The sequence below is a fragment of the Anthonomus grandis genome, chromosome 14 (assembly GCF_022605725.1).
Source record: "Anthonomus grandis grandis chromosome 14, icAntGran1.3, whole genome shotgun sequence".
NCBI lineage: Eukaryota > Metazoa > Arthropoda > Insecta > Coleoptera > Curculionidae > Anthonomus > Anthonomus grandis.
The window spans coordinates 12,887,628-12,912,760 of NC_065559.1; the positions used below are offsets into that span (position 1 = coordinate 12,887,628).

The 25,133-nt window shown below is 31.7% G+C and overlaps 3 protein-coding genes across 7 annotated transcripts in view; 1 reads left to right on the plus strand and 2 right to left on the minus strand.

Moving 5' to 3' along the window:
• The window catches only part of LOC126744513 (protein borderless), a 61,093-nt gene extending 59,088 nt beyond the window's left edge, over window positions 1-2,005 (plus strand). Inside the window, exon 14 of the mRNA XM_050451948.1 lies at window positions 1,701-2,005. Within this exon, the coding sequence (XP_050307905.1) occupies window positions 1,701-1,804 (104 nt within the window). The 3' untranslated portion in view covers window positions 1,805-2,005. The remainder of the gene's footprint in view (window positions 1-1,700) is intronic.
• Window positions 2,006-9,125: 7,120 nt separating this feature from the next.
• LOC126744491 (uncharacterized) lies at window positions 9,126-12,589 on the minus strand. Its single transcript, XM_050451925.1, has 3 exons — window positions 12,366-12,589; window positions 10,870-12,299; window positions 9,126-10,634 (listed from the first exon to the last, which is right to left on the minus strand). The coding sequence occupies exons 2-3, from the start codon at window positions 11,341-11,343 to the stop codon at window positions 9,882-9,884; spliced, it is 1,227 nt and encodes a 408-aa protein (XP_050307882.1). The 5' UTR covers window positions 11,344-12,299; window positions 12,366-12,589; the 3' UTR covers window positions 9,126-9,881.
• A 2,416-nt stretch (window positions 12,590-15,005) lies between these two features.
• LOC126744686 (ATP-binding cassette sub-family G member 4) overlaps window positions 15,006-25,133 on the minus strand; it is a 216,363-nt gene continuing 206,235 nt past the window's right edge. For all 5 annotated transcript variants that reach the window (XM_050452196.1, XM_050452200.1, XM_050452199.1 and 2 more), the window contains 3 exons: window positions 21,575-21,675; window positions 21,333-21,488; window positions 15,006-21,274 (listed from right to left, as the gene is read on the minus strand). In XM_050452196.1, coding sequence (XP_050308153.1) covers window positions 20,924-21,274; window positions 21,333-21,488; window positions 21,575-21,675 — 608 coding nt within the window. In that variant the 3' untranslated portion in view covers window positions 15,006-20,923. The remainder of the gene's footprint in view (window positions 21,275-21,332; window positions 21,489-21,574; window positions 21,676-25,133) is intronic.

Sequence of the window (25,133 nt, forward strand, 5' to 3'; positions counted from 1 at the left end):
TCTCTAACCTAAAATTACTTCACCCCCTTTCACACATTGCCCCCCAGGGTCATCCCCTTAAAAATTTTAAATGGCAAGGGGTATCGAGTAATAGCTTGTTTGACCTTTCGAAGTCTTTTATTTTGACGTTTGATTTTTTTAAATCGGTCGATTCGTTTTCGAGAAAATTAGAAAAATCTTTGTTTATCTTAATTTATTTAGATAGAAAATAAACAACACGAAAATGAAAAACATGAAAATATCAGTTTTTATTTCAATAAGTGTTTAAAATGTTGCCCGTTTTTGGCCAAACAATGATATAGGCGATGTTCAAATTCCTGACGGACATTTTCAAAAACATGTTGTGGAATATCATGGCAGCTGTCGATGATGCGTTGACGAAGTTCATCCAAACTTTCAGGTTCGGAAGTAAACACAATAGATTTCAAATGACCCCATAGAAAAAAGTCTAACGGCGTTATATCAGGAGATCTAGCAGGCCATTCTATAGGCCCTCTTCGTCCTATCCATTTCTGGATATCTGGAAACTGTCGTCTAGCCATTGCCGAACTCACTAAGTATATGGTTTCCATCATCATCGATTTGGTTTTCAATGGATTCAGTAATAAGCGGATTGATGGTATTTTCTAACATATCCAAATAAATGTCTCCATTTGAATTTCCGTTATTAAATAATGGCCCAATCACTTTATTTCCTAAAATGCCTGGCAATACATTAATTTTTTGAGGGTATTGGGTATCGCTTCTACAAATGCATGAGGATTTTCATTGCTCCAATATCTACAGTGCTTACTAACAAATCCATTTAGATAAAATGTGCATTCATCGCTGAAGCAGATATTCTTTACATGAATAGTATTATCATTAATCGCTTCAGTAATTTTTTCATAAAACTCAACTCGCCTATCGAAATCGTCTTCGGTTAACTCTTGCAATATTTTCATTTTGAATGGATGAAATTTATGAAGTTTGGTAACTGTGTGAACAGAGCCTAATGAAATGCCAGTGGCAGCAACAATTTTGTATAATGAATTATTCCAAAATGACCCAAAACTTTAACTTGAAGGGCTTCATCCAAAATTTGCCGATGATCACGTTTTTTATTTGCAACAGATCTAGTTTCAGTAAACTTAGTAACAAGGTCCAAAACATACCTATGCGAAGTTATCATCTCCGGATGTCCGACTTAAAAAAATCAAACGTCAAAATAAAAGACTTCGAAAGAACTTTTAAATAAGCTATTGCTCGATACCCCTTGCCATTTAAATTTTTTTAAGGGGCTGACCCTGAGGGGCAATGAGTGAAAGAGGGTGAAGTAATCTTAGGTTAGAAAGTTGTCCCCCTTGACAAATCTTTTGGCGTATTTCGGCGTTTTTTTTTAAACAGTGGCTTTCGATAAATACGTGGTGGGAAGTTGTCAAATGAACATATTATACTCTAATTTTAATATAGCCCCTGTTGCTACAATTTTCATTTAAGAAGGTTTACGAATTTCGGTAAATGCAATGGCCTTCTTTTCCGGTCAGTATTAGATGCTTTAATAAACTAGTGCTGGTTCTCAAGACTGTTAAGAAAGAAGGCTGCGATTCCTTGAATCACCAGTGTGTAACAACTGCACAAGACTTATTCTGATTTTGTTAGTTGTTGCCTCGATTATTAGTAGATTTTTCACTTAATAAATTATATTTATCTTTTTTCAGGTATTATAGCAGGACTAATATTCCTGGGAATAATATTTGTCGGAGTTTATTTTGTGAGAAAGAGATTTATGCAGTCCAGCCCCTCACTACCCATTAAGAAGTAACATTCTAAGATTATTTATGTTTTTTTTTAAGAGTTTATTTTTGTTAAATTTTATACCCCATAAATAATTTAGTAGGTACCTAATTAATAAGAAACGTGTATAAATAAACATATTTTGTTCTATGTGATTTTAAGTTTAGCTTAAACTACTAAGTTCTAGACTGAATTAAATGAATAAATATATTATTTCTCTTAAAAGTTATATTTTCTTTTAATATTAATATTCATCAAATAGGATAGTTTTAGTTAGGTGGCTTTTGTATTTAAATATAACATTGATATTTCTCACATTTTCCTTTGAAATATGCTGATATATTTAGTTACGTTAAAAGTAATACAGGTATGAGAAACTGCGATGCTTCTGAAAAAAGGGTAGATTTAGGTAGATTTAACGTAAGCTGCCAACCACTCGCCTGCCAACAGCCAACGCTGTCTTTTCTTAATATTTGATAGAGCAAAAGAAAGATAAAAACTCCAAGTCGCGGTCTCATTAAAGATATAAAATGTTATACGCTACACTTTTTTCGTTCGAAAATAGATTATGAATAAAAAATTTCTACAGAAAGAACAATTAGAAAAAATTATAAAACTTTTTATCTAGAACTACACCTACACAGATCACATCACGACCACAAAACATATACCTCCTAAAACAATTTCTTGAAGCTTGCCGGACAAATATTTTTAGTTCATTTTTCAGCCACGGATGGCGCTGGAAGCTATATCCTACGTAAAATCTAAGATGTTTTTTAATGATTATTTGGCGCACCTTGTTTATGAAGTTGTTCAATAATAATAGGTGGCGTTACCAGAAGCACAATTACTAATATTTTATTGGAAGTTTTAGTCTAGTTTGAAGTGTCTATTTTTAGGAAGGTATTTGACTAGAGAGCACTTATTTTTCTTGATTTTGCTTCCATGCCAGATAATTCTGTCAATTGCACGAGTAGAGCTTTAATGCCACATTGTTTAGTCAATCAGCCATTTTGTATGCCACTATGGCGGCTAGCGACACCATTCAACTTTGGCTGGGACATTGCCTATGTGGGGTGGGATTAGGAATCTTGGCGCCATAATTTAAATGTTTTTTAAAGATTATAGTGAATTGTATGATTCCCAAGGAAAAAATCGAGATCGAAAGGTCTTAAATAGTTTTGACTTTAGTAAAAACAGTAATAATTATTGTTAATTTCGCTGATGATTTTACAGCTTAGTATCGGTTTAATTTTTATGATTAATGTGCAAATCAAGAGCAAATTGAATGTGGTTATGTAATTATACCAATATATTTGTGTATTTAATCACTTTATAAAAATTTGATATTTAGGTATATAATTTTGTAGCCTAATAAATTCATTTTTTTAATATTAACAAGAATGGTCTTTTTTTAGCAATTTCATATTGTAATATTTAAATAACGATTTGAACATTATATGGGTAGAGTATAGTAAACATAAAAAATTAAATATAAGTAGGTATACGAGAGTGAAATCCAAATTTTTTGTACCTCAAGGCGTTGAAATTTTATAATTTTATTATGTATAGATACAGTACTATAGTACGAGAGCTAGCAACGTCGGGAAAACAAGAATTTTAGGTAGGCCTGTTTTTAGATATACTTTCTCTCTCACTCTCCCGGACATCATACGGGCCACCTGGCTGGCAGTAGTGGTTGCGTTCATCAATGCGCATCGTACCTGTACAGGTAAAATATCAATTTTTCAAATAATTTTAAGAAGCTTTTTTTATTATTTTTGTTGAACTTTTAGCAACACGAATATATTATTGCCAGGCATTTTTGATGTTGTTTAAACTCTGCCAAACGCCAATTTTGAATAAAAAAAAAATTTTTTTTGGAAATATTTTAGTATGTCTAAAATTTTTATATGATATTATTTAAGTAACTACAAACCCAAAATTAATTTGCCAAGCAGTAATTCGGTTGTTAACCTTCAGCCAGGCCGATCTAAATGTGAACAGTGATAAGGGATGTTGTAAGAGTGCAGACAATCACGTGTTGCAAGACAATCAGCTGTTTGTAGTCAAGATGGCGTCAGTTTAGTCACGTTGGTGTATTCGTTGCCGGTATTTTTAATGTTTTTAACAAAATTATTTTACAATGGCCAGTGAAAAATTAAAGTGTGTTTTCTCTAAAGACAGAAATGGAAAAATAAAAACTTTTGTAGAAGACAAATTAAAAAAGTGTAAAGAAGTTTTACAAATACGTGTAAATTTTAAAATTAAATATGATAGTGTACAGTTACCAGAGCAAGTTAATGACATTGATGGATATCACAGAAATTGTTACAATATTTTTACAGCTCTAATGGCAAAATATCGGAATTTGTCTGAGATAAATTTCTCATCAACAGCAGATCTTCCAAGTACATCTAGTTCGACATCGATATTAAATACTGCAGTTAGCCAAAACCTGCCAGAAATTACACCTGAAAATTCACAAACAGAAGTTAATAGCCAAGAAATTGATACTTCTGATGCAATTATTGAGCCTGAAAATGTGGTAAAATGTAAAAATGGTAGAAACAAATTAGAATCTCCAACGAATATGTTTTAAAGCTTCAGTCTCAGTCAGATGTAAATTTAATGACAAATCATCATCTTGAGGACAAAGTATTGAAACAATTTAAAAAATCAATCAAAATTATTTCAAAAAATAAAAAAAAAGTTATCATGCATAAAGATTGTAATTAATTAAAAGATAATGATTTGACGAGACTCGAAGAAAATGAGCTTATTGAGAAAGTGGCATTAGTCCTACGGAACACCATTTTAAAAATGGACAAATTAAAATTACCATCGAAAATTAAGCCATCTGATTTAATTAATGGTGAATGTACTATTCCTGAAAAAGTAGATCAATTTTTCAAAACATTGATTGGTGGTAAAGATATTCGTCGCAGAAATGGTGTAAACTGTAATCGGTTTAGCAACTCAATAGCCTCTGATACTATTTTTTGTGTACTATCAAACCATCAAAGTATATTACTCTTGGTACGACTATTAAAAGTCTTACAAGCAGCAGAAGAATCATTAACATTCTTAATAGTCTTGGACATTGCTGTAACTATACTATACTGGAGGAGCTGGAAACTGAAGCAACTTATTCCTCTGTACATCGCTCTCAGATTAGCCCACCTGACATTATTAGAAAATCACCGTTATGCACAGGTGTCGCTTTTGATAACTTTGATAGGTACGTTGATACGTTTAACGGAAAAGAAACTTTGCATGATACCGTGGGTATAATATATCAAAATATTAATGATACTCGAGATGAAGGTGATATTGATTCTACAAGTAATCAGTCTGATATATTACCGCCACCAGTGAAAAGAAGACGCACCTTTGAAGCCATTGTTCCTGAACTTGTTCCAATTTCTGCCCGCTTGGAAATGCTAGATAGATTAACACCTATTGAGAACATACAACATCATATTCCGAGTACTTTGTCTTGAGTACAAACTATTGATTTGTTACATATGGTTTAACTCTTTTTCCATGTGCAAAACACTCCAATGTGGACAGGATTTAATTCTAGAATCATTAAAGATAATACTCCCAAACAAAAAGATCCTATTGGAGTAATACCTTACTCCAATCAATTTGTCACCAACAGAGACATCAGTAGTAAAGTTGACAATGATACAAGCTCAAAAATACGTTCAAGTAATATATGATTTGGCTATCGCTAAAATAGCTCTGAAAATTCAGGCAACAGAAGCTCCAAAATTGTATAACCTCTTCATACATTTAGGCTCATTTCATCTGATGATGGCATTTTTTAAAGCGATTGGAGTATTTATTAATGAGTGTGGATTATCACATATGATGGTTGAAAGTAAAATCATAGCTTCAGGCTCAGTAAACGGAATCATTGATGGGAAACATTTCAACCGGTGTAAACGTCTGCATCCGTTGATGGCTGTAGGTCTACAAATATTACATTTTGACCAATACTTAAAAACTAAACAAGTCGAACACAATTTTTTAAAAGAACAAATCTTTGATGATCTTGTACAATATCGAGATCTTGAAGTTTCACAATCAACAACGACTGCTGAATTATTACCGAATCACGTATTGTCCCGACTGCTCTCTTCTTATCAAAAATTCGTAGATAAAACAAGGCAAGGTGATCATGGTAAAACTGCTCAGTTCTACATGACCTACATCCAACTAGTACATTATTACATCATTTTATCGAGGAGTATACGCATGGGTAATTTTGAAATGTTCAAACATATCATTCCTATGGTCACAAATTTATTTTTTATTGTTAATCTTCCGAACTATGCGCGATGGTGTGTTAAATATTACGACAATTTGCAGAATGTTGAAGAAACACATTCAGGACTTGAAGAGGACTTCAAAGCTGGGTGTTTTGGTATTAAAAGAACGGATAAATCTTTTTCGAGAATATCAATAGATCTTACCCTGGAGCAGACAATAAATGCTGACGCAGCTAAACGTCTCAGCGGTATCGCACATTTTACTAATTCGATAGCTGCACGTCAACGCTGGGCAAAAAGCCACAGCATTAGAACTGCTTTGATTTTCCATGTTCTCGATGTTTGTGGATTGAGATACTTGCAAGACATAACCGCAGACTTACAACCTAACCGGATTAAAATTTTTGAAAAACAACTGGCCCATTTCATCGATATTTTGGAAATAAAATGTAATCCGTTCAATCCAGATTTAAACAAAGATAAGCTTTACAATATAGCTAGTGGAAAGCCGGTCACTGAACAGATAGCAGAGTTCCTCCTGAACATCGAAGAAAGTGGTGACGACTTAAGAAAGCAGTTTATTAATGAATGTGCTATAGATGGAAGTAGATTTGACAAGCCAATAAAAAAAAATAAAATATTGAAATTTGCTGAGGCTCCAAAAAAAAGAAAATTAACCCTTGGAAATAAAGTTGTGGAGTTGAAAATGCAAAGGAACTTATTTGGGAGAATGTTGGGGATATCCTTAACTCATAAAGTTGATGTTGAGAAACTTTTAGCATTTCCACTGACACCAGTGCCAACATCAATGTGCCATGCAGATGGGAGTATTTGTAAAACTGATAAATCGCAATTAGTTAAATTGATTTAGAAGAAAATCGGTAATAATGTTGATAAGCCACCTTCGCGTTTTCATATATCTATTTTAGATGGTTTCTTCATGTTACACCTAATGAAAGAAGTACCTGTAACCTTCGATGCTTTATCGAAAAAATTTCTAAGTATGATACTACGATTTCAATTTAATCGTGTCGATATTGTCTTCAATCAATATTTTTCACCATCGATCAAAGATTTTGAGCGCACACGTCGAAATGAATTAATGAACCAAGTTACAATCGGGCTTATCAAATTCGACCACATAACTTTGTGGCTGAACTGAAAAATATAAATTTTATAGAAGCCCTTGTCGATTTTTTTATTGATCATTGATGAATATATCACATTTGCCAAATAAATGTAGATGCCGAAGTTGTAGTACGCTGCTCAGATACTGATATTTTAATAATACTACTTGGTAACATGGATCATTTAAATGCTTCACTAACACTCTGGATAAATTTGGGTGTCGGAAATCATAAACGATTCATAAGCATCAATCACATATATGAAATTCTAGGAAATTCTTTATCAATAGCTCTACCGTGCTTTCATGCTCTCACTGGATGTGACTACACGCCAGCTTTTTTTCGAAAAGTTTACCTTTGTCCTTTTAAACTGTTAGAACAATCAGAACAGTATCAGACAGCTTGTCAAAATATTATAAAAGATGATGAAGAATTGCTGGATGAAACATTTAAGATCTTAGAAAAATTAACTTGTCATATTTACGGATCTCGGGATTCTTGGAACGTCAATGAAGTTCGCTTCCAACTGTTTTCAAACACTTACCGGTCCAAGAAAGCAGATGATAACTTTGAGAAAAAATTTCGTAATTTTGACCCGTCAAGCCTACCACCATGTAAAGCTGAATTATATCAGCATTTACAACGAGTTCGTTATATAACAAAGTTTTGGAGAAATGCTTATTTGAAACATCCAACTTCCTTATCACCTCAAGCTTCCTGCTGGACTATAAATGACGATAAATACGATTTTGTCTGGTATGTTGGGGAGCAGTTACCATCATTAGTTGCCGACATTATTATTAAAGGTAACAATTTAAAATTAAATACTAATAAAATTCTTTACGCAGAAATCATAAAATTTTTCATTCTATTACAGATAATAATTTATTAGAAGATGATAATTCAAAAGACGATGATGACAACGAAGACAATGAAAATGACAGCAGTGATGAAGATGATGATGATTATCAGGATGCCTCCGTTTTTTGTGATACAATAATTAATTAAAAAATCTAACCGCAACTTTCATACAACCATCAGAGTTTTCATTTATTTTCATACCTGAGATTAATCAATTTTTTAACTTTGTACTACAATAAATTATTATTTTCATATCGTATTAACACATATTCACACATTAATTTAATATTTTTTTATCCTTCCTTTGTAATTTATTCGACAACTATTTTTAGACCAAGCAAAATAATATCACATCACTGTTCACATTTAGATCGGCCTGGCTGAAGGTTAACAACCGAATTACTGCTTGGCAAATTAATTTTGGGTTTGTAGTTACTTAAATAATATCATATAAAAATTTTAGACATACTAAAATATTTCAAAAAAAAATTTTTTTTTAATTCAAAATTGGCGTTTGGCAGAGTTTAAACCACATCAAAAATGCCTGGCAATAATATATTCTTGTTGCTAAAAGTTCAATAAAAATAATAAAAAAAAGCTTCTTAAAATTATTTAAAAAATTAAGCACATTGATGAACGCAACCACTACTGCCAGCCAGGTGGCCCGTATGATGTCCGGGAGAGTGAGAGAGAAAGTATATCTAAAAACTGGCCTACCTCAAATTCTCTCTCGAAAACGTTGCCAGCTTTTAGACTACTATATGTCGAGTGCTAAATGGGTACCTATTTTTTTTTAAATACTTTTTAAAAAAAAGCTAGGTAAGTATAATCATTTAATCAATTTTTATAATTTACATACGAGTATACATATATTTAGCTTTTGTTCCAAAAATTTTTAATTTTTATTATTTATACAGAAAATCTGCAATCATATATTATTAAAAAATGCGAACAAGTAGGTGCCATATTTAAACACATTAATATATAGTAAATAAGATAATTTATTCAAAATAGAATTAATACATAATACATATACAATTAATTCTAGAATAGCATATTCAAAGTAATTTCATTTGCTTCTTGTCCTTCTGGCTTTGACAGTTGATTTACTCGTTTTCTTGATTGACATTTTTTAGTTTTAAAAAGTCTTCTTTGTTGAACTATGTTTTTATTGTGAGAAATGTTTTTGGTATTAGTTGTTTTTTCTGTTTGTTTAGTGTTATGTGTTCTGTAAGCCGCTAAAGTGGGTAAAATAGGGGCTGCTGCTTTTTTTGCTATATCTAACTCTTTATGACAGGTAGTGTTATCAAACGATTACAGATATTTTGTTTAAACTTTTCACGTTCGGAAATAAATTGAATATTATCCCCAGGCTTGCCTTTTATTGTTAAGGCATCGACGAGAATTGGTATTTCTTCAGAACTTACATTTTCGTCAATGAATAAATGTGTATCATTTAAAAAAATAAAACATTGGTATTAGGTAAAAGACTAAAAAGAACTAAGAACTATATGTTATCAAAGCAATATCGTAGATAATGTGCAACACTAGAATAAATTTCAATATGAAGTATGCTTTAAAAAATGAACATTACCAAAAAAAATAATACCTAGACTAAGGAAAATTCATTCATTTAAAATATTTCAAGCAATTAAAAATTTTATACTATATACAAATTTTTACTATTTTTTTAGTATATTGCTCCTAAACCACACTAAGTATATACATTTACTTTTGACCTATCCAACAACAACAACAACACCAGATACAAATAATTTTACCTTTTTTTGTCATGATATTATATAAACTGTTCCTATAAATAAAGAGGTAAACAATATTATCATTTTATTTTTACAAAAATTTTAAGGATTTTTATAACAAATAAGAAAAAGAAATTCAACATACCTAAATATTGTGAAGATTGTTCACAATTATTGCTTGAATGCTTGTGATTACTCAAAAATCTGATAAGTAGATGGATGTGTTTACACATGTTCCACTTTATGCTACAATCCAGGCATGAACATGTAAAGGCATGAATGCATCTATTGCAATCAGTGCATACCAATTTGCAATTTTTGCAGGTCGTTTGTTTTTCCTCAATATCATACATTTCATTGCTGGAAGATGAGGGGATTGACCAACCCATTTCCGTTGCTATTACTGAATTAACATCTAAACTGCAACTTATTTTATGCCTTTTTCTTAGCTCTTTCAACTTTGTGGTTACTTTTCTCTCGTGTAGTGTTATTAGGCGACCAAATAATTTGTCTCTTACAAATTTCATTAAAATATGTATGGCCTTGTCCAGGCGTTTATTCACTTTTCCATTTAAATATATATATTTAATACTCCGGTGTATATTCTCAATATGTATGTTGGTGTTTATTCCAGCATTTATGCGGTAGCAATAGGAATGGAATTCGTAGGAATACGAATCTACATTTGTTACATAATGTTCTTGGAAGTAGCAGCCAAATTCAATTGTTTCTTCAGATGTTAATAAATTTGAAACAAAATTTCCAATCATGGCCGTGAATGCATTTACTTCCCGTTCTTGCAGCAACGTACGTAGCTGCTTATATACTTCCACCTGAAAAATGAACAAGCATGAGAGTATTTTTTTATTAAGAGGGTGACCAAGGTAAGGATCTTAAGCATGGGGATTTCAGTCTTAGGTTAAATTAGGAAAACTTTGTATGGTTTGAACCTTATTTAAATGACGTTGAAAAACTTTTTATATGGCCTTCTGAAATATTTCAAAAAAACAAAAATTTGATTATTTAACGAAAATATTAAGATTTAAAATAAATATTTTAAAGTGTTACCTGTCGTTCCTTGGTATTAACTTTATGTAAATTATTGAGCCATGCTCTGTCAACATGCCATGTGCAATAGAGTCTGTGCATAAGTAAATCCATCACTCGCACCCAGGCATTGTAAAAGACGGAAGTCATATCTGTCATCAAAATTTTAGGTTTTAATGGTCCAGCCAGAGCGTTCTTTACAGACATATAAAAAATATACATGAAATCTTCATCTGATCGGTTTGAAATGAGAAAAGCACAGGGGAATCCCTCACGCATATTGTCCAAAATTAGAATTGTGGTGAGATTAAATTGATACATATTCAACCCATGAGTTTCATCTATACATATACAGTCGTTTCCATACTTCTTCAATATTTCGGTCTGACCTTCATTCATAATCACCAAAACAAAGTCCTCTTCTTTTAAAAATGGGTATTTGTCACAGTTTTGTCCCTGTGTTTTGTAGAACAGAACACATCCCGTATCATTCATTTCTTGAACCCAGAAATCCACACTTACTCCCTCATTACTGTGCCTACGTGCTTCACTATTTAGATTCAAACTTCTTTCAATGTTAAACAAGTCCTTTTTCGTTAAAAGGTGGCTTCTTTCTAAAGTCCCACTGACTGACTCTCTAACTTGATCCAAAATATTTTCAAATGGCACTTTTGATGCAATCAAAACCCCCTAGTGCCTGTTTTTCTTCTTCACTTAAATTGAGGTGTCCTAAATCATTGCTGTGTCCTACATGAGTGCTGACATACTGAACTTCTACTTTATCATAAGACTTAACAATCATAGTTGCGGGACAGTACCCATTAATTTTTTTTGACCCTTGGGTCTTTAAATGTCTTTAATTGTTTCCTTTACCTTTGTAAAAGCCTGAGCGGTGACAAGCATAGGTGGTGACCTTTGTACCATCTGTAGTTTGGTAATTCCCATGATTATTTACAAATAATTCATTTGTTTTACTTTCTTCTTTTTTTTCCAAGTATAAAATTCTTCATTATGATTAAAATAAAGCACTTCTATTTTTATGGTTATGTCATGTCTTATTTTATAGTGCTCATACAAAGTTGATTTGCTAGAATATTTAATGTCAGTACCTTCATCTTTACATAAGAAGCACTTCAAAAGACTACTGTTATCTAGACTGTTATATTTATTATGTTATTTCTTATGATAATTAAAATGCCGTAAATGTTTATCACATTTATTACAAGTATGAGTATAAGACTTTGGTTATGTAAGTTCATTAATTTGATCTAAAAATTTAAAAAAATTAGGTATATGAAATAAAGAATAATAATATTAATATATTTATTTACCTGGATGAAACTGCCTGACACGTTGCATTAGATTGGAGTTTTTTACGAAAGTTTTATTACACCTATTACGTACTGCAGAACATTTAAAGGCTTTCAGAGGAGCCAGGTCTTTTAATTTACCTACGAGAAGACAAAAATAGATTTAATACCGAGACTTCCTTTAAAGAAAATAAAATTTTTTCTCACCTGGATAAATTTTTTTTACATGGGCTCGTAAATTATACTTTTCACCAAATTTTTTATTGCAAATATTGCACGTTGTATTATTATTGTCCATTTTCACCATTAATTTAAATCAGTAATAATAAATATATTACTGAATTAATAATTTTTATATAGGTAGCAACAGAACCAAAATTTCTAACTCACAAAGGCAAAAGCATAAAACACAAACAAAAATATAGTTCTAACCTTAATGTATGGAAAACGGAATGATCAATGAACAACGAAAACGAACGACAGAAGAGAGGAACACGAATGTCATGCGCGCAATGTCCCAGCCAAAGTAGAACGGTGTCGCTAGCCGCCAGTGTATGCCACCATGGCTTCATTTACTCAAATCTGACTGGAATATAAATTTGAGTTTTTTAAGGTTTACTGATATCAGGCGTATCTAGTGAGAAAAAAATGAAAACTCCAAGTCTCAGTCTCAAAATGTCTTTTTATTTATTCAGGTGACATGTTTCGCTAATGAAGCATCATCAGACCTTATAGCTAGATGACCTGCTAAGTACATTTTTTTTCTCTAGTTACGTAGGTCTCTTTGAGATAATGGACGAGTTCTTTCAATACGATATCTAGTGAGAAAAAACTAATTGTTCTTTCTGTGGTCTTCAAATTAAATATTTTGGATATTATTTTACAAAACCAATTTCACAAAAATTTAGAGGATATTGTGCTACTGAAATCGATATATTTATAATTGTTGCAATAAATCTGTCGGAATTGTTACCAATAAGTTTTTTCTTCACCAGATGCAAGTCTTTCTATTAACACTAGAAGGTGTCAAGAATCTCGTTTTGTACCGTATATTCAAAATATAAAACAAAACTCGTTTTTACCAAAGGCCTTTCGCAAGTTAGCCCTCTTTTTAAACAACTCTTTGCTTCCACGGACGCATAGAATCGTAGAGCTTTTAACTGAACATACCTATAGAGAAAATTTTTCATCCAGCTTTAAAACTGCTTTATACGTTTTACGTCAACAATTCTAGATACTTTTAGCTTTATCAAATCGTAAACTCTATACATGGGAGTTTTTCCGATGTTTCATGTCCTATGCGATATCGCGGTTCCAAGTTGTGAAAAGCCTATATTTACATTTTTATCGGTTGTGCTGTAAATGCAGTGCACGTGTTAGTAGCAGATGTGTCTTCTATGGCCTTTATAGTTTTCATTAAAGTTTTCTATGCTTTGTCGGTAGGCGGGTCTCTGCTGTAGTATTAAGAGCGATTGTGATACGAATTTTATTGGCGCTAATACATGAACTTTGAAAACAAGCATCTGAGCAGTTAGGAATTACTTGGTATTTTAATCTATCAGCAAAATCAGTTAAAGTAGATTTATATTGCGTAACTGGAGATAAAATAAGAGGAATTCTTTCTGAGGAATTAAATGCCTTGCTCGCACAAATAGAATCGCTACTGTACTATCGTCCGCTTTGTCCGTAATCGATTTTAATATTTGCACCCACTGCAGCAACGTACTAAATGGGTGCAGACTCAAAGAAAGACTCAAGTAAAACCATATTAAATTTCTTGGTGCTTTTTAAAAATTAAATGAAGCACCCGATGCGTCATTTAACAGAAATTAGTTAAGCTAATAATAGTTTTTTTTGTGTGTTAAGAATTTCATTCATTATTTTTTCTTTAATTTTATTATTCGCAATTTTAAACAGAATTTTGTTCATACTTTTTCTCAAGGTATTTATTAAAATTAGTCATTAGGAAGACCGTGACTTAATTTTTTCTTATCAGAAATTAACGTTAAAACATTCGTTTTGGTGGGCGGAAAATGTGACGGCAAAATTCATTGTACGCACCTTCGTAATTTTTGAAGTAAGATTTTTATGCCTTGGCAAAAATTACAGGCACCGGCGCGTTGAGATGTGCAAAGGGCTCCACAAAAACGTCCACGTATGACAGTATGTAGTTCAACTACTGATACTACTGAACACAATAACTAGCCATCAGGTTGTTTCTCAAGTGATTTTCCTAAAAATCAGTGCACTGGGCTTTATAGCAAGTAAGAAATTTAACCAGACCGCACAGTTCCATCCAGATACACGCCACAAATTCAAATTTGTCAATGCATATTTTCGCTTCAAAATATGTAATTTTATATTTCTTTTTTTCGTTTTATATTTTTGAGTGTTTCGCGCTATTGGATATGTTCCATAATATCATCTGTTATGATGTGCAGTCGAGAAACAGTTTTCCTCTAACTGTTTCACCATGTGGGAAACAGTTTGAGGTTTTTATATTGTCACAATTTTTTTACGAAAACTTAACCTTAAAAATGTTTCTATTTACGACTTAATTTTTCGTCAGATCAAATCAGATATCAAATCACGGTCCATCAATAATATGACAGAAACCATAGGTTTGGTGTGAATTCAACACGACTAAATCAAAATTATAACAAAATGTGACTGTTTATAAAGTAAATTTCGGTAATAGTCCCCTAAAAGACAAAAAATATTGAAACTTGTCCGAAAATGATGATTACTACTCACAAGCCATCTATTAATGCATTGAATAATTTGATACTTCCATTCTTTGACTTTTCTACTAATTCCAAATCCTTTTTAAACCCAATAAAACAATCCTTTAGCAGATATAAAAAATGTATTTGTAAATATTGAGTAATTAAAACTACATAAATACATCACTATAGGTACAAGGATTGAGTGAAAATATTTTAATCTCAATTTTAAATATTCCTAAAATAATACAAAAATAAAACATCTAGATACTGATACATTCTACAGACTATCTACATTTTGCAATGTAAACTTATTGTTATTATATAACTCTAAGCTTTACACTTCATTATTAAAAAATTTCTCGGTATAATTTTTCATTGTTATAAAAAAGTTAAAATTAACAAAAGTGGTATTAAAATAAAATGCTAGTCAACTGCCAAAACGTACTAAAAAATTGTAGGACAATTTCAATTGAAGTTTAAATTAATTACTTTAAACTGGAATACTAAACGTGTTTTAAGAACATAAAGCATTTTTAAATACTTTTACGCAGGGTGGTTTACTAATTAAATAATATCAATGTAAAATTATACAAAAATAATGTGATGCTAAAATGTATTTTTGTGATTTTATTTAAAACAACGTCCTTAATAAAAATAACCTGAACCTATATAATATATTAATTTGCAATCAATATTATGCATTCTACTATATGCATTACATTTGCTATGGTACGTTGTAGCTACTTACACCGTGTTCTTTAACATATTGGATAAATTCATTACCAAGTTTAAGAACAAAAAAAGATAAGTTTCTTAAATCCTAAACCTCACCGTATTTTCATTATAAAAGATTTGGTAGAAATGCACACTAGTAATTATTTGAATAAATTGGGGCCCATAGACTTTAATGTAATGAGGGCTCATATTTGAGAATCACTAAGGTCCGAAATTAATACTAAAAGACTTTCTTCTTAGATAATATGTGATCATCTATGAAAATCACTCCAAAAACAATAGTTTTTAGACTATGCCTAATTCTACTCTTGCATGAGTACGATATGCCGTAAAAAGCCCTAAGCCTGTCTTTCCTAATCAAAATCCATCCTTACAATCAAACTCGGCAAAAACACAAACAAAATACATCAAAACAAAAGCTGAATTAAGAGTATTTTTGACGTTCGTGAGTCAGCTTAAAGAAATTTTGAACTTTGATATATAAACTAGGTGGAATATATAAAAAAAAAACTAAAATTGGTTAAGCAGTTATTAACTTATTTTTCTTAAATCTTTGTTAAAAGTTAATCAATGTTTAGAATCCGGTGCAAGTAGCAATTAATCATTAACAAACGCCCTTATTTTATGTTGCTTTGAAGTATTTAAATATTTAGAGCTGCTATTATAATTTGCTTATTTATTTTTACTTCCTTCAGAATGTATTTACTAAATTAGTATCCTGATCCTGCCTAAAATAAAATAATCACAAAATGTCCGAACCTGCTTACTTAAATATAATTATAATAACTATTTTTATTTTTCTTTTGTCAATAATTACTATCACATTGCAAAAAGGGATTAAGAATGGACTAAGCTTAAATTTAATAAATAATAGATAGAGTACATATTAATTTAATGGTATGCTTCTTAGGCGCCCAGGGTAGTTATAAAATTAAATCGTATATTTAAAGATTTAATAAATACACATTCCAACCTAATAGGATATATTTAGGTATTTTTCCATACATTCAAAAAAGGTAAAAAGAGAAGTACCAAAGACTTATAAAGAGAACAGGGGGAATATTGCTCGTTATTGAAGAATAATCTTAATGACCTTCAGAAATCAAAAGCATAGGGATAGGGCAAAATTAGATAAAAGTAAGTGAGAGGAATTAGTAGTAGCAACATTAGTCTTTTCTTGCTCTCCCTTTTTAATTTTTTTTCTACTTACTACTACTTACTCGGTCAAAGCATGTTTCACAAACAAATACATCAAAACAGATACATATTTGACTCTATTACTGGTTATTATGTAAAAAATATTGAAATCAAAACGTTTGCATGGCAACAGAAAATTCTCATAACATGTCTCAAGGTAAGAAACCACTTAAACGATATGTTATATTAAAAGATATCCTCTTCAAATGTGACAGCGCCAACAGGTGTAAAGCGGTTTGAGCAATTTCAGTTGCAATAGAGCCATTTACGGATAATGCGCTTTTTTATTTTGAAGGGTGTTTCAATAAGAGCGCAAGATTTGAATTACGCGTCAAGTTTGACAGTCATAGTGTCACAAGATTATAACGTGCAAATCAAAAGTTGACAAATGGGAGTTATTAAGCATGGAGCATTACACTGCAGAACAACACCTCCTGATTGTCAAAAATTAATGCCGAACTGGTAGAAGTTTAATTGCCACTATTTGTAAAGTTCGTCCAATGTTCGGTCAAAATATTGTTCCTAATTAATTTACTTTAAAAGAATAATCAAAAAATTTGGAAGTACTGGTTTGGTTAGTGATGTGAAATATACGACACGACCTCGTAGAGGTCGTTCAGAACAAAATATCAGTACTGGGAAAAAAATTACGATTCGACCCGATTACTCGATATGACTGATTCTAAATAAAATTTTCAATCGTGAGTGTCTTGCGGATTGACTAGTTTTTAATGATTTGTCGACGATACGCTTGTGTATATCGTATCTACCAGACGATATAGCTTTTTCCTTATTTAATACGTGCATCCTTTTTTAAACGTATTTATTTCATCGACTGTTTATCTATTAATAGATCTAATTTGACCCTATTTTCCACAACCTCGTGTCAATAATGGAGGCAGAGGAAGTCGAGTTACCATTAAATTGGCAATTTTAGTATGTCAAGATTTTATTCCATAGGTTGTTACCAAAGAAGCATTGGACAAGATTTTAATTTTGAAATTAACGAAAGTCCTGCAAGTCGTTGGATCCATAAAATTACTAAAATAATTGACAATTACCTTTGTGACCGATTCATTAATTTTCCAAATACAAGATAATAATATGAGAGACAGCTTAATAAATCAGCATTTATGGAGAGATCCAATTTCCCTGGTATTATAGGTGCTAATTTTTGATTTTGATTGCAACCATGTTGCCATATTAAAACCAAAAGTTTTTGTAAACGAACACAACAAGTTTTTGCAATTTTTCATGATTTCCATGAGTGGTCGTCTTAAACCACATTCTTTCATTTTAAAGAAATAATATGAGTATATATTTAAATAGAAATACACGGAGGCAAAAAAATTAAAAAACAAATAAAAATTCTGAAAGTGTTTATTAATAGAAAAGACAATTGACACTTCCATCTGTCAAATGTCAGGGAATATAAAAAATATATACCAACAAACCTAAATCAAATCAAATTAAACGAGTTTGGCCGACGATTGAATTTTAGAATCATCCTTCTCGTCACCACTGAATTGCGATCGAATTAAAGTCATGATCGTATCGAGTTCAAGTCGTGATTTTTGAATCACAGCGCAGGGCAGTTTGCGAGAGTGTGACAGAAACGCTAGAGACATCAATTCGTCATCGGTCAGAAGAATTGAAAAAACAGCCACTCTTTAGCGAATTCTCACTAAAGATATACAGCCATAAACTCTAACTGACTTAACACCTTCTGCCAACAGACCATGCACAGCGAAGAGAATTCAGCCATTGGATCCTTGAGCAACCAGCTGATTTTGCAAACAAAATCATTTTCAGCGATGAGGTGCATTTTTACTTCGATAGCTTCGATAATAGGTAAAACTTAAAAAATCCATGAATGATTCATCCTAAAACAACGAATTTACAATAGGTTACTGTATGGTGTGCATTATGGTTTGGAGAAATAATTGGATCATTTTTCTTCGAAAACGAAGAAGATGATGCAGTAACGATGAATGGCAAACGATATCGTGTTATGATAACACAGCTTCTTGTACCTCATTTGGATGCAATTGATCTTGAAGACGTGTGGTTTCAGCAGGACGGTGCCCCTTGTCATACCGTTGACGATCTTGCAACAACAATAGAAACATTGATGATCTTGCACAAGTTTGCTCCTGGTCGTGTCATTTCTCGATTTAGGCCTTTAGACTTCTGGGTATGGTTATTTTAATTCACAGGTTTATGCCAATAAGCCATCTAATTATTTAAAACTGAAATTAGATGCTGTATCAATAAAATACTACCACATGTATACAATAACGTTATTGGCAATTGTTAAGAGGGTGAGCATATGCCAAATATTTACAAGCTATTTTGTTTCACATATTTTGATTCCCAAATGTATGTTTTCTACATCAGCAAATCTTTCAATACTTTGGTACAGAAAACAATGGTTTATTGAACACTGAAATCTTGCGCTGTTATTGAAACGCCCTTTATATAAGAATCATCTTTTATAAAGTAAAGTTCAACAATTCCGCATTAAGTGAATTTAATATGAGGAGCAATCAATATTCACTGAACTCCTACCCAAACAACATTCTCCAATGGATGTCCTGCATTAGTCCAGTCTTCGAAATATTCATGGATTAATTATGGACATCCTCTGGATAATAATATATTTGTAAGTTGTAAGTGTAAGTTGTATATAATTAATTTGTACAAGCCAACATATTTTAAGCTATTTTTATCGAATGGAGTTTCATTGGTCTTATAAAAGATGTTTTAAAAATTATAGTTTGTTTACCCGAGTCCAATGTATAGATTTTAGAGGCCATTGGAGCCATATTTGTATAGCTACAATAAACATCCATTACTGGTCGAATGATGATTTATGAAATTCTAACGCTTGAAAAAAATGAGAAACCATTGGGAAATATTCAATTAAATAAGCTTCAATAAAATAAGCAATAACAAAAAGCCAACAAAAGGTCAAACAATAACAAAAAGACATTGGATGTGTTTAAAAAAAGAACCAAGATAGTACTATCCACTGGACACTCATATTTTAAAAAAGAGGATATCTTTGGATGTCTATTAGATAGATTTGTGCTGTCTCGATAGGAGCAAGGACTTGTCGCCTCTGAATTATTTCTTCAGAGTTAACCTTAAAAGTGAGACGCAATAAGCGGATACAAATCAAATGAAAAAAATCTGGGAGCAAATACGATTAATTTCAAGGGAATTGTATAAACAGGTTATAAATAATCTTCAGTTTTTATAGAGGGAAACGAGCACCATGTACAACATTTTATTTGATTCTTGAAATATGATCTATTTAATTTATGCCAAAATTCTAATGCTTATACCTTTTTTGAACTGCTTGCATATCTATCGTTTAATTTTTATTATAGTACTTAATCTTTAAGTTGGTATAGCTTTCATACGTCATTACATCCTCTAGAGGTAAACTAGCAAGAATAAAAAAATTTTCTCCTAATTACTTTTATAAAATTTAAAAAAAATGCAATAAAAGAAAACAAATTATGTTTATAGCTGCCTCTAGCAATATTCTATTTTGCGGTTTATTTGTCAAAGGTATCGTTTAAAGACTTCACAGACGACTGGCGAATATTCAACTCGTATGTAAAGTTAAAGATTGAAATGTGTAAAATATGTATTAAAATAAATTATATAAATGCATTTACCACATTATTTAAGTGTTGAAAATTGCATCCTTGACATACACGGATTACTGTATAGAAAGCTTATCGACACTAAATTCAAGATTTCATTTTTTTATTTAAAATAATATTCTAAAAACCCCTTTATAGTTGAAAAATAATGGTCCTACATGCTGTGATTCCCCTGCCAAATAAAATATTAATTTGATATTTCTTTAGGCGTAATTTAGAATTTAATTTTTATTGTTTTTCAATCTAATTGAAAATTACTTGTAATCTAAGAAAACCCTCTTGCCTTAATAATCTTTGTATATTGTACAAAATATTTAAGAACTGAAAAATTATCATAATAACTTTAACAAAAAAGCAATAAAAGTCGTTATTTTTTCAGTTCTAAAAGCTTAGTCCATTGATATTACCGAAACATTCATACTTCACCTATAACTTAACGGTTTTGGAATAATTTTATTCGGAGTACGAAAAAGGCTAATATCCGAAGAAATACAAACAAGCCTGAAAGTACCGCAATATCAATAAAGTAAGTCATCATGTCTCCTTTAAATGACATTTCTTCTAGAAAACTTTTAGGGTACTTGAAATGACAGTAATCGGCCGTGCAGCTTAGTTTCGGCCGATCTAAGCCGTAAATGGCGACCATAGTTCCTTCGAAGCTGTACTTTACGTAGCTGAGATAAGGTAACCATTGAAAGTAAAAAGGAATGTCTTGAAGTTTGGCGAAGAACCCGGAAAATAGGACCATGGGTATCGTAGAAATAGGACCAAGGAATACTCCGCTCTATAAAAAATACATAAAAATAATATTATAGCCCAAAAATATTCAGAAAAAATATTACCTCAATATTAAAAGCAGCGCCAACCAAAAGTCCGAAGCTTTGTGATACTAAAGCAGTCAGCACCGCTATCAATAAGAACATAAAAAATCTTGTGGGATCTAAAGGCTGATCAGTAATGAAATATACTCCTACTATATAACACGTCGTTAAGGCTATCTGAAAAATTAGAAAATTGTTTTTTATAACTGGACATTTATAAATCTAAAATACATGTTTTAGAAAATAATATTTATTTAACTTACTTGAAATGGTATATCAGCTAAAGTCTTTGCAAAATAATATGCTTTGAGCGAATACCAGTAATTTAGATGTTCCCGTACAAATACAGACATCTCCAATGGAACTGAAAATAAAAAAAATACGTAAAAATTTAGAATATTTTGGATTCTATATATCACTTAATCTATTTTAATAATTTAGGTCTCATTAAAATTGTAAATTTTAATAACATTTTTATATTCTGGCACACAATATCCAAAGCCAGTCTTTCATTTGCCATCTTGGACTGTTTTAGCATTTAATGAAATATCATTAAATTTGGTTTTGAACTATGCATCGAAATTGGCAGTGTGTTGTTTGTGTGCGTAGCGCCACCTATATGTGCATGGCATTGTTATGACGATACTCTCCTTGGAAGTTCATTGACAGCGAATGATAAAAGAATAATGACAAAAATGGTGAATGTAAAAATTTAGTTTTAAACATATACAGTTTGGCCCAAATTGGGTGTACGTGTATGGGTATCTTGGAAACTATAAGAGATAGAAAATTGGTTAAATGGGGAAAGTTGTAGGGCCTTTGGTTACCAATTTAGTGCCGCTTTCAGAACGATTTTATCTTTTTCCGATTTTGAAATATTTGGAAAAAATCAAAAAGTTGCATTATGGAAAAAGGGCTGTATTTTTTTTTATTTCAACGTATTTTTAAAATCTGTAAAAACATTATTGGGACAACTTTTTAAGGACAACGCATACCTGAATTCAGTTTTTGTTTTCGATGTTTTGGTTCTGAGTTTCCATCCAACCATTTCAACTTCTTTTTTTCTTATGGCGGCCATTTTGTTTTTTTGCTGTTTCCATACAAAAAGTTAATAAAGTTAAAAAATTTTTTCGGTAATAACCCATAACCCATTATTATTTTGATATCCATGGACCGCAGAAATAAAAAAGAGGGTAATTATGGAGAATAGCGGCGTTTACCAAAACTAACGAAAAATGGTCGGGCTCGCGCCCCCAACATCATCAATTTAGTCCCAATCCAATACAACCGAGCCCAACACACTAGAAATAATCAATTCTTTTTTTTTAATAACGGACTCAGTTACAAGAAAACGTAAAAACACTTTTTATGAATATCATATTATTTTATTTTACGCATAATATCTACCATTTCACGTGGCTAAAAAAATATAGATTGAATTTTTCACTTAGACAAGGCACTTATGAGTCAGCCACTTGGGGACAAGGCTTAAACTGCAAAGCGACAAAACGCAGTCGACGACAGAACTTGCAACACCACATCTAACCTCACCTCAGTTGTCACCTGCTTGTTGACAAAACTAATCGAATACAGGGTTATTCGAATGATTAATTACGTTCCATAGTGAGTGCCTTAGTGCGTGGTAACACCCTTGTCGTGATAAAATTTGGCTTTACGCTACTCTTAGTGAAAAATATATATCCAAATCTACACATTTTGCAAAAAACCTGACCATTTTCCGTTAGTTTTGACAAAAGCCGCTATTCTCCATAATTACTCTCTTTTTTTATTTCTGCGGTCTATGAATATCAAAATAATAACGGGTTATGTCCCATATCGCGAGTGATTGGAGTGGTAAAAGGCTAATGTAATGAACTTGAAATTTTTTCGAATGAAAAAAGTGTGGGAAAGTGCTCAAAAACCAAGTTACATAAAAACCGAAAAATGTCCGAGAGTAATTCGACTTTGAAAAAGACTAAATGGGGATAACTGGTCCGACTGGAAGTTTCAGGCTAGTATAATTTTCAAGAGGCAAGGTCTGTTTGGTATTGTTACTGTTATTCTTACTAATATTGATGTCACCAATCAATCAATCATATGCTTTATTGTCAAAAAATTACAAAATTTTGTAGACAAAGCTAATAAAAAAAATATATAAAAACAAAACAAAACACACAAAATAAAAATAAAAATAAAAATAAATATACAAACAAAATAAATACATGCAAAACTGTACAAAAACAATGTACCTGGTCAATATACATCATAATGTATAAAATGTCAATGAAAATAAACACAATGGTCAATGACAGTAAATTAATTAAATAAAAAATGAAAGTGCAATTCATTTATTAAAGAAAAAAAAACTAATATATTTTCTATTTTAAGACATAAAAAGAGCCAGTGTGTTTGCGATGCCCAAAAAGTTACCCTAGAAAAAAATCCTCCACTGCGTACGAGGCTTTTTCCAGAAAGTATGCCTTCAAAGCATTATGAAATCGAGGAAAAGAAGTAATTGATTTAATTTCCAAAGGCAAATGATTATGCATCTTTTTGGCTCTGTATAGAATAGAGCTTTTACTAACTCGGACCGAGGAGTTTGCAGATAAAGATCATGAACTGCGTTGCGAAATGAATAATTGTGAGACGGCCTACTTGGCATTTCTGACTTATGTTTGCGTACTAAGCAAATAGATTCCAATATGAATAAAGAGGGAAGAGTAAGTATCTTGTATTTTTTAAAGATTTCTAGACAGTGAGCTCTGCTATTAAGTCCAAGCAGATACCGAACTGCTCTCTTTTGGAGTTTAAAGATGCGCTCAAATTGAGTCACACCGCATGTGCCCTAGAATGGAAGGGCGTAACGTAGATGTGACTCAAAAAGGGCATAATAAACTGTTCTTGATGTTTGAAAACTTAATTCCCTGGAAACTGATCTTAAGGCAAAACATGCTGAACTTAATTTTTTATATAAGGCATCAATATGCAAGTCCCATTTTAGGCAGTAGTCAACATTAAGTCCCGAGAACTTCACAGATTCAACAACGTCCAAACTGGTGTTGTTAAGTACAAAGGGTTGAATAGTAGTTTTATATGATAAGATTTTAGTTTTTGAGACATTTAGGCACAGAAGATTAGAATCGCACCACAATTTAATGGTAATTAAATCATTAGAAATAGTAGCATGTAGTGCCCTAGAATCCGGATTGCTCCATGTAAAGCTAGTATCGTCAGCAAAAAGACAGATTTTGTCACTGATGTTAAGATTGGACATGTCATTTATAAAAATCAGAAACAAAATAGGGCCCAGGACTGAACCTTGAGGTACCCCTTATTCTATTGGTTTGCAAGAAGACTTCGTCGTATCAACCTTTACAAGCTGATTTCTGTAACTGAGATAAGATTTAAACCATTCAAGGGGCGTTCCTCTGAACCCATAGTGATTCAATTTGTCAATTAAGATGTTTTGGTTTACACAATCAAAAGCCTTGGAGAACTCACAAAAAATTTTTGCTGTTGAATGATTATTATTTATACTGGTGTAAACACTATTAAAGAGAGAAAACATAGCATCATTTGTGCACTTTTAAGCAAGAATTTTATATTTAAACAGAAACGATAAGAGCCTTTTTTTAACCAATCGTTCAATGATCTTTGATAAAGTGGGAAGGAGTGCGATTGGGCGATAGTTTGAAGCTTGTTTGAAGGCAGGTAGGAAAGACTCCATTTTGGAATGACTTGTTAATTAAGTTTGTTAGATGGATTAAGGTGCAATTTGGCAGATTGGAAAACATTTTAAGAGTGAGCCCATCTGTACCAGAT